The following is a 12,016-nucleotide window of genomic DNA, read 5'->3' as shown; positions in this document are numbered from 1 at the left end:
CCAAATCCTGAAACAAAGTCTTCTGTTACCTGGACCAAATTAGCCATTTGGGTTAACTGAGCCATTTATCAGAGCTCTGAGTAAGGTACTACACTCCCCCTTCTTTTCCTAGCTCAGGCACAGTAAAGTCATACATTTTCCTGGGTGCATGTGCTAAAAACTGAGGTTGGAAGTTATGTATTCATACTCAAACACTGTCATTTAGACTTCCAGGGAGATTGCAGTATTATGAATGCAGGCTAGCTATTCAAGAAAGGGGTCATAGCATGCGATTGACTCATCCAGTGCACACTCCCCAATAAAATCTGCTAATGTTCCCCCATTAGTACCAAAAAGCAAAGGACAATGTTTCACTTAAAGCCCTTATGTAATGGAACAACCATTTCCGAAGTCGTATCGGCCCACGCAATGGCCTTCTGCAAACTAGGAAAAGCAAAGCTTTTCCATAGACTATCTGGGGGATGAAGAGTGTGCCCCATCCGTACTAGTGATCTGTTATCTTGTTTTAGTAATTGCATGCTCAATCAGGGCTGGTTCTAGGCCTAGGCCACCTAGGCCGTCACCTAGGGCACCAAATTTTAGGGGTTGCCAAAACTGAAAAGACCTCTGAAATACACATTATGAGTATAAAATCTGATCATCTTTCCTCCTTGCTTTAGAATTTTTTTCTTTCTATACTTTTTGAAAACTCTTACCCACAAAGTTAGTTGAGCAGCTATGGACCTCAGGATGCTGATAATATCACTGAAGCAAGACAAAGGTTTGATAGGAAGTTACTGAGTGAGCAAGTCATGTGACTATCAGCTCATCAAAAAGCGTTAACGGCACACTCTGCATGCCAGCGCGCCCGCTCGAGGGTTAAATATAATTTCACAAAATTGTTACCATATGACAAATTGGGTGCTGATGAAATGAAAATTATATACTGTGATTCACAGTGAATAGGGTGAAAATGTCAGAAAAAAAATGGTCAAGGGCTGAAAATCGTAAACATAAAACTCAAAAACTTGAAGGAAAAAAGAAGCAAGAGGATACCTTTTTGAAATTCCTAATAAAATCAGAATATGAGCCCAACTATAGGGGGCATCAGAATATGACTTTGCCTAGGGCACCAAAATGTCTAGAGCCAGCCCTGGCTAAATTGCTAGGAGTTTATATAGCTTTTGGTGACTTATAAATAACATAACATAAAGAACTAAAGACCTCAGTGGTCCTCTGTTAAGCCCCACAGTTACTTACAACCAAGAAAGCAAGATTCCTAATTCATTGTGAGGCAGGTTCTTTGAAAGAAGAAAAGCTAGAGAATCTTGGAAACTCAATGTGTTACTTCGCCCTCATTTATCAATGAGTTCATTAAGGCAATACTTCCCTATTGCTTTGATCATCATTATGACTGATTCAACAAACCAACCCATAGTTCTCACATGAGGCACAAATGACCAGACTCAAATTATCCTACTTCGGACACATTATGTGAAGACCCAACTCTCTGGAAAAGGCTCTAATGCTGGGAAAGAGGGAAGGAAAGAGAAGAAGAGGGCAACCAGCAGCAAGGTGGATGGACTCAGATAAGTGGTGATGGGTGCATCATTGGAAGACCTGAAAGACCACATATGGGACAGGTTGTCATGGAGAATATCTATGTGGTTGCTAAGAGTTGACAACTTGATGGCACATAATCCATCAATCTTGGTTTAGTGAGGAAGATGCTAATTATTTTTTTGTTACTACAAAAATGTTGGTTTCTTCTTTTTTTCTGCATTATTTTGAAAATGCCCATTTTCATTTCCAGGCTCAGAAAATTCCATCACACTTTTTATGCAGAAAATTCTAAATTCAGTCCCCAGTATCTTTAGGGGGTGCCTAAAATGCTGGATAGCCAGTATCTTCAGCTAGATGGGCCCATGACCTCCCTCTGAAAACTGCTACCAACCCCATGACTGAAACAGCTGCCAAATCAACAATAGCCTATTTGCCTTTCACCCGCTTAGCAACCTTAGCACTGGGAATGGCTGGCTGGGGAATTCTGGGAGTTGAAGTCCACACATCTGAAAGTTGCCAAGCTTGAGAAACACTGGTGTAAACTAAAGAAAGAGGTGCTGGAATTCCAGCGTGTCTAAACGTCACGACCCCACTCGGGGAAAAGAACGAAGGCTGTTTGGCCTCAACAGAAAACCCACTGGGTCTCCAGGACGCCTGAGCGCGGAAAACTAAGATTCGACTGGACCGACCCAGGCCTCAATCAGTTCTCAGAGGGCAGGGTTCTCAGTATATGCATACCTCCCCACGACCCGTTTGTGAACACGTGTGGAGAATGCTCGCAAAAAAAACACAACCAAATTCTCCAGCGCTGCCGGCTCTGCACGATCGGGCTCTGAACGCCTGCAAGGAAGTGAGGCTTCTTGCTCGAAGCAAAGTCAGGACAGATGGCCTTTCCCCAGGCAGTTCTAGCTCCCGGAGCGCAGACCAACAAACGCCGCCGCTTCAGAGCACATTCCTCCTTCCTCGGGCGTTTGCTCAGTCGAGAATCTGGACGCCCGCCCGGACCCCACCCGCTTTCCAGGCCCTGGCTTCCCTTTTCAGCTGAAAGACGCTGGACCTCCCTCTCTCTCTCTCTTTTTTTTTTTTGCACTGAATGGGGAAAAGCAAGGCGGGAGCCTCAGTCAACCAATCAGAGGGCGGCGAAAGGCAGCGCGGTTGTGTTGGGGCGCTGAGCAGTGTAACTGTGTCGGTCTGAGCCAGCACTGGGTTGGGTCCGGAGGAGGCGAGAAGGGCACCTTACGCCCGGCCGGAATGCAGGATGATCGAAGCAGCCAGATTTCCCCGTAGGACTACGGGTTCCACGTTCTTGCACCCGCTCAGCGACTTGTTTGGCATCCCCCTCGACCAGGTGAGGTAACTCGTCTCGGCTTCACTTTGCAATGAATGCTCAAGGGCGTGCGAGGGAGTAGCAGGAAGCGACACTTCGGTAACTGCCGTCGTGAAGTAATAGCTGATGGTAATTGTGTTGTGCTTCCTCCTCCTCCTCCTCCTGAATTAAGGCGGCTGAGCTGCTTCAAAATGTTATCTCACTGTTCTGGACATAAAAAATGCTTCAGCCCCCTTTGCTTAGGCAACAGCTTCCATATAACTCCATCAAGGTCATCTTCCTTACTGTCCACACCCAAATCTGAAATAGCCACTGTTTTTTATTTTTGCAAAATTGGACTTTGTAATCAGGCTTTCGAGTCTCGTGTGGCGTAGAGTGGTAGGCGGCAGTATTGCAACCAAAACTCTCCCCACAACCCGAGTTCGATTCTCGAACTGGATTCTCGGGTAGCCGGCTCAGGTTGACTCAGCCTTCCATCCTTCCGAGGTCAGTAAAATGAGCACCCAGCTCGCTGGGGAAGGGGATGACTGGGGAAGGCAATGGCAAACCACCCCACTATAGTCTGCCAAGACAACGTGGCGAAAGCGGCATCCCCCCAAAGGGTCAGACGTGACTCAGTGCTTGCATGGGGGACCTTTCATCTCACATAGACTACGAAGTTTTGTTTGTACAAAACCAATATGGCAGCCATCTCAGGTATAGGCAGGACAGTTGGCCTCACTCTTTGCTTAAAATCTAGTACGTGATGAGGTTTAGTAAACAACAGTGTGCTTCCAAGTTTTTGGCTTAGTGTATTGTATGACCACTTCTTACAATGGAACAGTTGTGGCCTTGATTATACTACTAGATGCTTAATTTTAAAAAAAACTGTTCCTAGATACAGACCTGCAGTTTTGTCATAATGCGCACTCACAATATACCATATCATGGTTTGGCCTAACCTTGTGACACTTGTCAAACTTATTGTGCAATTGTTTGTGTGACAATTACATTGCAACAGTTTTTAAAATCTTGAGAAACAAGCTTTTAGTTTGGTTACAAGTATTTAACTAAATAGCTTTACCATGCACTTGTTTTTAGTTTTTTATTAAAGTATCAAGCCTACCTAGATTTTGGATGTCTTCATGATCAAATTGTCATAGATTGATATGCTAATTTTTCAGTAACTCTTGGAATGATGCTTAATCTTGAACTATTAGATCAAAGCTACTATTTTGTCTGACAGCAGCATTTAATCTGATTTGTTTTATGTGTTGTTCTGCTATAAATGCATATTCTTAGTTGGAGCAATTGTTTTTAGCTATTTGATGCAAGAGCCCCTGATTCCTACCAGAGAAGTGCATTTGCAAGAAATAAATTTCTGCAGAGCAATGCATTTGATTGTATGCTACCTTGTAGTTGGTACAGACTGATAAATTTGGGAGGAGGAGAGGGAGATAGCTGTAACCTGCAGGGTGATAGAATTCTGTTCAATATGTTTGTTTCAAGGCTTGTTGGAAGACCGAATTTACCATAGTGCCCTCAAGGGAGACTGGTCATCTGATGTTAGATTTTTTTCTCACTCAGCCACCTGTTGGCCTTTTGCTTTCCTTCCACAATGAGGAAGTATGTTTGCATTCCCTCAGCAATGAGGAAGTGTGTGCTGTATTAACAGCAAAAAGTGGGCTCAGCTGTCCAGATTGTACTGAGAGATAAACCAGACAGAAGTGTAGATTGTTGTAGGAGTTAAAAACACCATAAGCAAAGATGTTCTAAGTCAGGCGAGACTTACTGTAGTGTTACAGATAATTTTTTTTAATGAGTAGAATTTAACCCATTTCCATTATGCTGTTTTCAAAATAAACAATATTACACAAAGCATGGAAGAGGAGTAAGAAGCAGTAAGCAAAATAAAATAAAGACAAAAAATTCCCCATGCTGGCTGGGGAGTTCTGGGAGTTGACGTCCACACAGCTTAAAGTCGCTGAGGTTGAGAAGGATGCATGCTTAAAAAGATTTAAGTGTAGGGGCGCTGTATTAAAAAATGGTAAAGATCCCTTAGGTTGAGCTTGATTTCTGGTGACCATATGAGCATGTTCGTTGTCTTGTCTTGGCAACAGTGCAGAATTAGTATTTATTTATTTATTTAAATATTTGTATAGCTGTCCATCTTAAAACCAAATTCTGCATTGTTTGCAACCAATAGAAACAATATATACATCCATAAAAATAAAAAGACAATAAAACCAAAACCAGAAAAACCTGGTGGCACAACACTTCCTGATGAAACCTACAACGTTCTCATCCTGCTCTTACCTCTCCCTATCCCAGTGCTTGGGGGAAGAACCAGGTCTGAAGTGCTCTCTGGAAGGTTAAAAAGGAGGAGGCCTGTCAGATCTCAAGGAGGAGCTTATTCCATAGGGCAGGGGCTACAACAGAAAAGACACAATTTTGAGGACACACAAGATGGCAATGCTTAAGGGAAGGGACCTGGAATGTGCCTACCCTATCCACTCTGGGACAGGCAGATACATTCAGGAAGAGGTGGTCCTGCAGATAGTCTGGTCTCATGCCATGTAGGGCTTAAAGGTGATAATTGGCACTTTAAATTGCACCCAGAAGGAAACTGGGAATCAGTGCAGCTCATGCATCAGGGATGTAATATTGGCAGATCTAGGGGTGCCTGACACTGCATGCACCACTGCATTCTGGACCAGTTGTAATTTCCAGGTGGTCTTCAAAGGCAGGTTCATGTAGAGTGCATTGCAGTAATTCAAACAGGAAGTGACCAAGGCATGAGTAGCTGTGAGCAAGGCTTCCTGGTCCAGGAAAGAGCACACTTGGCACACAATGTGAATCTGTGCAAAGGCCCCTCTAGCCACGGCTGCCACCTGCTCCTCAGGCCAGAGCTGTGATTCTAGGAGGACCCCCGGACTATGCATCAGCTCCATCTGGGGGAGAGCCATCCTGTCCAGTGTCAAAGATGGCATGTCACCAGACCCTGGCAGGCCAAAAACCCAAAGCCATCTATTTTGCCAAGATTGAGTTGATGTCGGGTTCTCCCCATCCAGACCGTCATAACCTCCAGGCACTCAGTCAGCAATGCTACAGGATCACCTCCCTGGCCATGGGTGGAGATGTATAACTGGTAGCCCTTCAGTGTAGACCAGACTAGGAAACCAAAGTTATGAATGCTAATACTACTTTAATTATAAGGTTACAGTAACAGAATCTTGCAAGTCTGAATGTGTCTCCCATCCTCCTTCCCTGTATCTACAAGAGAACTAGGGAGGGTCAAGCCTGAGATGCTTTCTCAAATTACATTTCTGCCTCGGACTCATTTTTTTTTTGTCTAACCATTGCCTTGTTTGTGGCTCTTCCTCCTCTTCCTCAAGGTTACTCTTACGGCCTGTAACATTAGACATGATCGGCATACTGATGATACTATACCCTATGCCAGCTAATGACCCCATCCAGCAGTTTCATGTTGTAATGGAATGTGAGAATGACCTTGGAAGATTGGGGGGTGGATTGATGCCGCCTAGGGAATTATCAGATAAAAGGGAGAGGAGCCCACAACTGGTGGCAGAGAAAGAGAAAAAAAGACAGAGAAAGAAACTTAGAAAGGATCTACCCTAACTGATCAAGTGGTAAAAAGGGATGGCAGGAGATTTGTACTTTCAGACTTGCTAGATTGATGTCAGCCCTCCTAGGTAAACCAGACAGGAAACATGATCAGATGAGCTACTTCTACTTTACTGTTAGGCTACATTAACAGAATCTGTTACCTGTGCTTAGTTGATTTCACGTTTTGTCTTCCTCCAGTGGTGCTCTTGGTATCTCTTGTGCCACTTCATCTCTTAGAGCTCCTTGGTAAACCACAGTACTCTTCAAGATCCATGTATACAGGGAGTCCGCACAGGCGTGATTTGGTCCAGAGCCCACATCGCATGCTCTCCACATGTTTTCCAGAGCTTTCTTTTGGGATGTTTTTTCCAAGTCTAGTCTGTAACCCCGAAATTTCCTGTACTAACTAGGTCTGACCATGGTTAGCTATTTGTTGAGTTCAGCTAAGAGTACCTTGGTGCTAAAACTTGACCTGGGAAATATATTGAAAGCATATAATAATTGTATGATTGTTTTGTTGGGGAAAAACTGAAAATATGAGCGTGATAATGGCTGTTACCTCATATGTGTTGCATTTGATTGTCTTATTCATTCGGAGGAAAAGAAGGTGCATTCAAAAGAAAGTGCATGTGTCTAATTTATTAGCTACTCTAAAACAAGTTTCACTGTGTGTGAGAGAGAGGGTGGGGGAAGGAGGGAGGGAGGGAAGGAAGGAAGGAAAAAAGGCTTGGGAACTATAAGAGGGAAAGTTAAAGAGGTTTATCGGTTTGTCTCTTTAAAAATCAGATTCCTTGCAATATTCACAAATTTATTGAGATATTTGTGAAGTATTTTATACTGGGAAAATGTTAAACTCTTATCGATAATCAGTGTTGCCTGTGACTAGCGTTTGCTGGTTTAGATAACTGATAATTATGAGAATTTTGGACATAGGCCAAAGTATATGGCAGTTTTAATTTTTTAAAGCTTATTTCATGTGGAATCTGTTGATTTCCTTGCTTTGCTTGTCAGGTTTTCTTTAAAAAATCAGTAGATGGAGTTAGAAGGGATTTTGATTCATTTCTATGAGACACACTCCAACTAATTTCCACTTTTTCCCCCTTGGCTTATTAGAAGTAAACTCTTTGCACTTAGCCATCTCTGTAGCATGATTGTTGCATAGAGATTTTCACAGCTTCTGAAGGTCAAGTATTTACAGTGTGTCATAACTGGGTGTTTCCAGACTTCATTGAAGGAAGAAATACGTACTCCTCAAAGGCCTGGCAATTCTCCCCTTTCTTTGAAGAAGGCAATTGCACTGTCTAGTTAAATACTCTTGCTTACTCTGAACAAAATATAAACACATTTGTGTATAAAGTTATATATACAATTGTTTGCCAGAAGGTATTGCATCCTCACTTGCTCACTGGAAAAAAATGCATTTTTCCAGATACCAATACAATTCTTTTCTCAGGCCTTCATTGTGAAATAATCTTATTTCAAGACTGCATCATCTTTAACAGAAGGAAAATTTCATTAAAATTATTTTGATAAATGTTAAAGCTCAGTAATTATTACAGATGTATTCTTGCAAGGAATTTTAGTCCTGTGTAGTATCTTTTTTCCCTTATTGGACTCCCAGCTGTTGATGAATGTGTATTATTACATAAAATCTCATAGTAGTTAATGCGTGTCTTTAAGTAATTCTGGGCATTTATTAAATTCTTTTAACTAGTAATTCAGCATTATTTGAATTATATTTGTACTTAAATGTAGAAACAAGCATTTGTGGACTTGCCAGAGATGGGTTGATAGTTTGATCAAACATGCTAAAGGAAAAATTGATAATCAGTTTATCAGTCACTTCCTTTAGCATGTTTCATTATTTCACTGTGGCAGAAATAGTCAATCTAAATGCTGATGTCCTAACAGTCAGGAATCACGCTGAGACGAGGAATAGATCTCTAGTGTTTATTACTGCTACATAAGACAGAAAATCCTAACAAACTGAAGAAGCGTGGGAAAAACCCAGACAGATAAACCCCAAAAGTTAAGGCGGGTCTGATCTGTGTCTCTTTGAATGGCTGCTTAATTCCTCAGTACTACGCATGCGTTTTCCCCCCTGGATAGAGGCCCCCTCCTGCTTGCCATCAGTACTCATGACAGCTATGCTGGCAATATTTCCCTGTTCCTTCTTCTCCTTCCCTTTCTCTGATTCTTTAATTTAGAGATGGCAATATTGCAGATGTTGCTGAATCTTAATTTCCATCAGCCTTAGCCAGTATGGCCATTAGTGAAAAATGATGGGATTTGCCATCCACCAGCAGCTGTAGGATCACATATTGCTGCTGCTTTAAGTAGAAGTTTCAATTACAAGTAGTCCTTGCTTAACGACCATTTGTTCAGTGACCATTCAAAGTTACGGCAGCGCTGAACGAATGGTACTTATGCCCGGTTCCCAAAGTTACAACTGTTGCGGCACCCCTGCTGTCACATGATCAAAATTTGCGCAGCCCACCCACAGGGGCACTGAAACTCCCCCCACCTGCCTATCTCTCCCCATCTCTGCACTTTTGGCTGCCCTGCACAGCGCCACTCCTTGGTGGCAGTCATGGCGCTGGGGCTGAAGTAGAGGGCCAGAGCCTTCAGCAGTCTCAGCCAGCCGCCACCACATCCAGGCCTCTACTTCAGCCCCAGTGCTGCTGCTGCCAAGGAGTGCCACCTCAAGCCCCATGCTGCAGCCAGCCGCCACAGTGCCACAGTGCAAAGCCCCAGCTGCCCCCACTGCCTTGCACTCCACTGGCCCTGCTGCACCCAGCTGACCTTCCTGCCACTGCTAATGGGTGCCCTATGCGAGGCAGTTGCTGGCCATGCCAGGCCTTCTTCCTGAGGCCATATGCACCATTCTCGAACAAGTGCACGCTGTTTTCGAGATGCTTTGGGAGGTTTCTGAGGCCTTCTGAAACCTCGTGTGACGGCAGTACCCACCGTTCTCTAAATCGCATGTGCCATTCTCGCGATGCTTTGCAAAGCCCATTTGCAAAGTATAACCCCCCCGTTTCCGATTCTTCTCTTTTTTAATTTAGCTTCTCCTTCCACAAAGGTCAGTAACTGATGAAGCTTTCTATTGCATGCTAATGGGTAAACCTTCATCTGGGCTAATAAAAATATTGCGTTAATATATATTTTAGATTTTTTTTTCCACATCACACCATCAGTAGCATTATTGTACTGGCATATGCAATTTTTAAGACTTTGTTGCCAGAACAGAACTTAGAACTGGTGAGTTATTTCCTTATTAATATTGATGTTAACTTATAAACTGACATTTTATTTATTTATTTAATTAATTAATTTTTATCCCGCCTTTATTATTTTTATAAACAACTCAAGGCGGCAAACATACCTAATACTCCTTCCTCTTCCTATTTTCCCACAAGAGCACCCCTGTGAGGTGGGTTGGGCTGAGAGTGACCATCTGTATACTGTATATACATTATACCATCTGTGTATAATGTATAATATATATATATACATATATATATATATATATATATATATATATATATATATATATAATCTGTATGTAATGTATTTATACGTTATTCCATCTGTATATAGGTAGAGGGACACAGCTTCCTCAAACAAGCTACAAGGATGAGGAAACCTACATCTATAAGCTGGGCTGCACACTGAGGGCAGGAAAGCAGGTTTGCTGCCCCCATTACACATAAGGAGTATATGATGCAGGATGTTCATACACACATCCATAAATGGGCACCAAACTGCCAAACACAGCCCTAAGTGTTATTAGGCAGTGGGATGAGGCCAAAGATACTCAGGCAAGAACATTGAAACATTATTAACATATTATGATAATATTATATTAATATTATATTAATATTACCCTAACCCTAATATTAATTAATATGATTAATATTAAAATATTAACATTTTATGAGTAAGTTTGTTCATAAATGTTTGCACAAGGACAAATATTCAACATGAATAAAATCGTTCTAAAGATTAGTTTTCTAGTTATACAGCAAACAATGGTTGCATTCAAAATCTGGGCTGCTGACAACTGTAGCCACACATTTTTTTTTCCCTTGGTCAATTATGTTCCCATTAATTATCCTTTGTGCTTGGGCCAACAATTCCATTCACTTAGAGAAGTTGGCGAACTGTGTGACAGCATTCACAAAACTGCAGCTTATTTGAATTACTTTAAAACAAAGTAGGGAAAGCATGCCAAGCATGTCTTCTTGGTTTCTTGCCAACTCTTTTACCAAGAATGGCTTCAAAATTCCTTAGTTTATCACTAAACAGTTGTCATGCATGGGATTGGAATGGTGAGAGGAACTGCATGAGTTTTTACCTACATATCTCAGGACGTTTGTGTGGACCAAGTAATCTCTGTAACTGGCAATTAACAACCAGTCTCCCCATAATCTAAGGTCGCCATCTCCATGCACACCAGGAACCCTCCCCATATGTACGTGCCCCACAGGGAGATTGTTCTAAGGATCAGAAGTAGAGTTTCCTTGTTTAGAACAGAATAATCAGGAATGTCTTAGTAATATCAAGACACAGAGAAATTTCATCTGTATCAAAACCACCCTTTCTTCAACCACCAAATAGAAGAGTATAACAGCATCTGATTGTGGTGTAAAAGATTCTTCAAATCTACAGTAGTTCTCAACTTAGGACCATTTGTTCAGTGACCGTTCGAAGTTACAATGGTGCTGAATGAAGGGACTTACTACTGGTCCCTGAAGTTACGGCCTTTGCCGCACCCCTGCAGTCACATGATTGTGATCTGGGGACTTGGCAACCCATTCACATTTAAAATCAGTTGCCAAGCACCCTGTGATCACATGATCAACCTTTGCAACCTTCTCCAGAAAGTGGGGAAGATGGCAGAGAAGGTCAGAGGTTGCTGCTGAGTCTCCCCCACCCAAGCACCCTCCCCAGCCCCTCTGTGTTTGCTCTGTGCGAGCCACTCCTGCACCCCCGCACCCCCTTCCCAAACCGCACCACACCGCCGCATGTGCTCCCCGACCCATGCGACACCTCTCACACACCCCCATGTAGCTTCTTGACCTGCACTGCACCCCCATGCACCCTTCCAGACACTCAGCACCTCTCACGCACCCCCACACTCCCTTCCCCCACCCGGCATCAGCCACTTACCTGCCTGCAGGCCTGGGACTTGCAACTTCCTGCTGGCTTCCCCACTGACATTGGTTGTGGGAAGCCAACAGGAAGTTGCCTCACCTAACGACCATGGGATTCAGTTAATGATGGCAACAGGGACTGCAGGGATTGCTATTGTTAAGTGATGCGGTCCCACTTTACAACCGTTTAGCAAGGAAATTCCAGTCCCAATTGTCATTGTAAATTGAGCTGTACCTGTACTCTTAATTTGAAAAAGGTTAACTGAAATACTTTCCCTTTTCATGTATGTGCTGAGTTATGGACTTCATAATCAGTCTTGTCTTCTCCACACAGGTGAGTAGCAATTACTCCTTCATCTGCTTCACAGAAAGCAGTCTATGAAGA

General features: G+C 42.9%; 1 protein-coding gene across 2 annotated transcripts in view; it reads left to right on the top strand.

The window, feature by feature from the left end:
* The first annotated feature begins 2,709 nt into the window (after positions 1 to 2,709).
* Positions 2,710 to 12,016, top strand: part of MBOAT1 (membrane bound O-acyltransferase domain containing 1) — a 28,134-nt gene continuing 18,827 nt past the window's right edge. The window contains exon 1 of one of the 2 annotated variants that reach the window (XM_063298962.1): positions 2,710 to 2,890. In XM_063298962.1, the coding sequence (XP_063155032.1) occupies positions 2,801 to 2,890 (90 nt within the window). In that variant the 5' untranslated portion in view covers positions 2,710 to 2,800. Of the gene's footprint in view, positions 2,891 to 11,824; positions 11,966 to 12,016 lie in introns of those variants that run through there. The other variant, XM_063298963.1, reaches the window with a different exon arrangement.

This window comes from Candoia aspera, chromosome 3, assembly GCF_035149785.1.
Source record: "Candoia aspera isolate rCanAsp1 chromosome 3, rCanAsp1.hap2, whole genome shotgun sequence".
Classification (NCBI taxonomy): domain Eukaryota; kingdom Metazoa; phylum Chordata; class Lepidosauria; order Squamata; family Boidae; genus Candoia; species Candoia aspera.
This window is presented reverse-complemented; position numbering and strand designations above follow the sequence as displayed.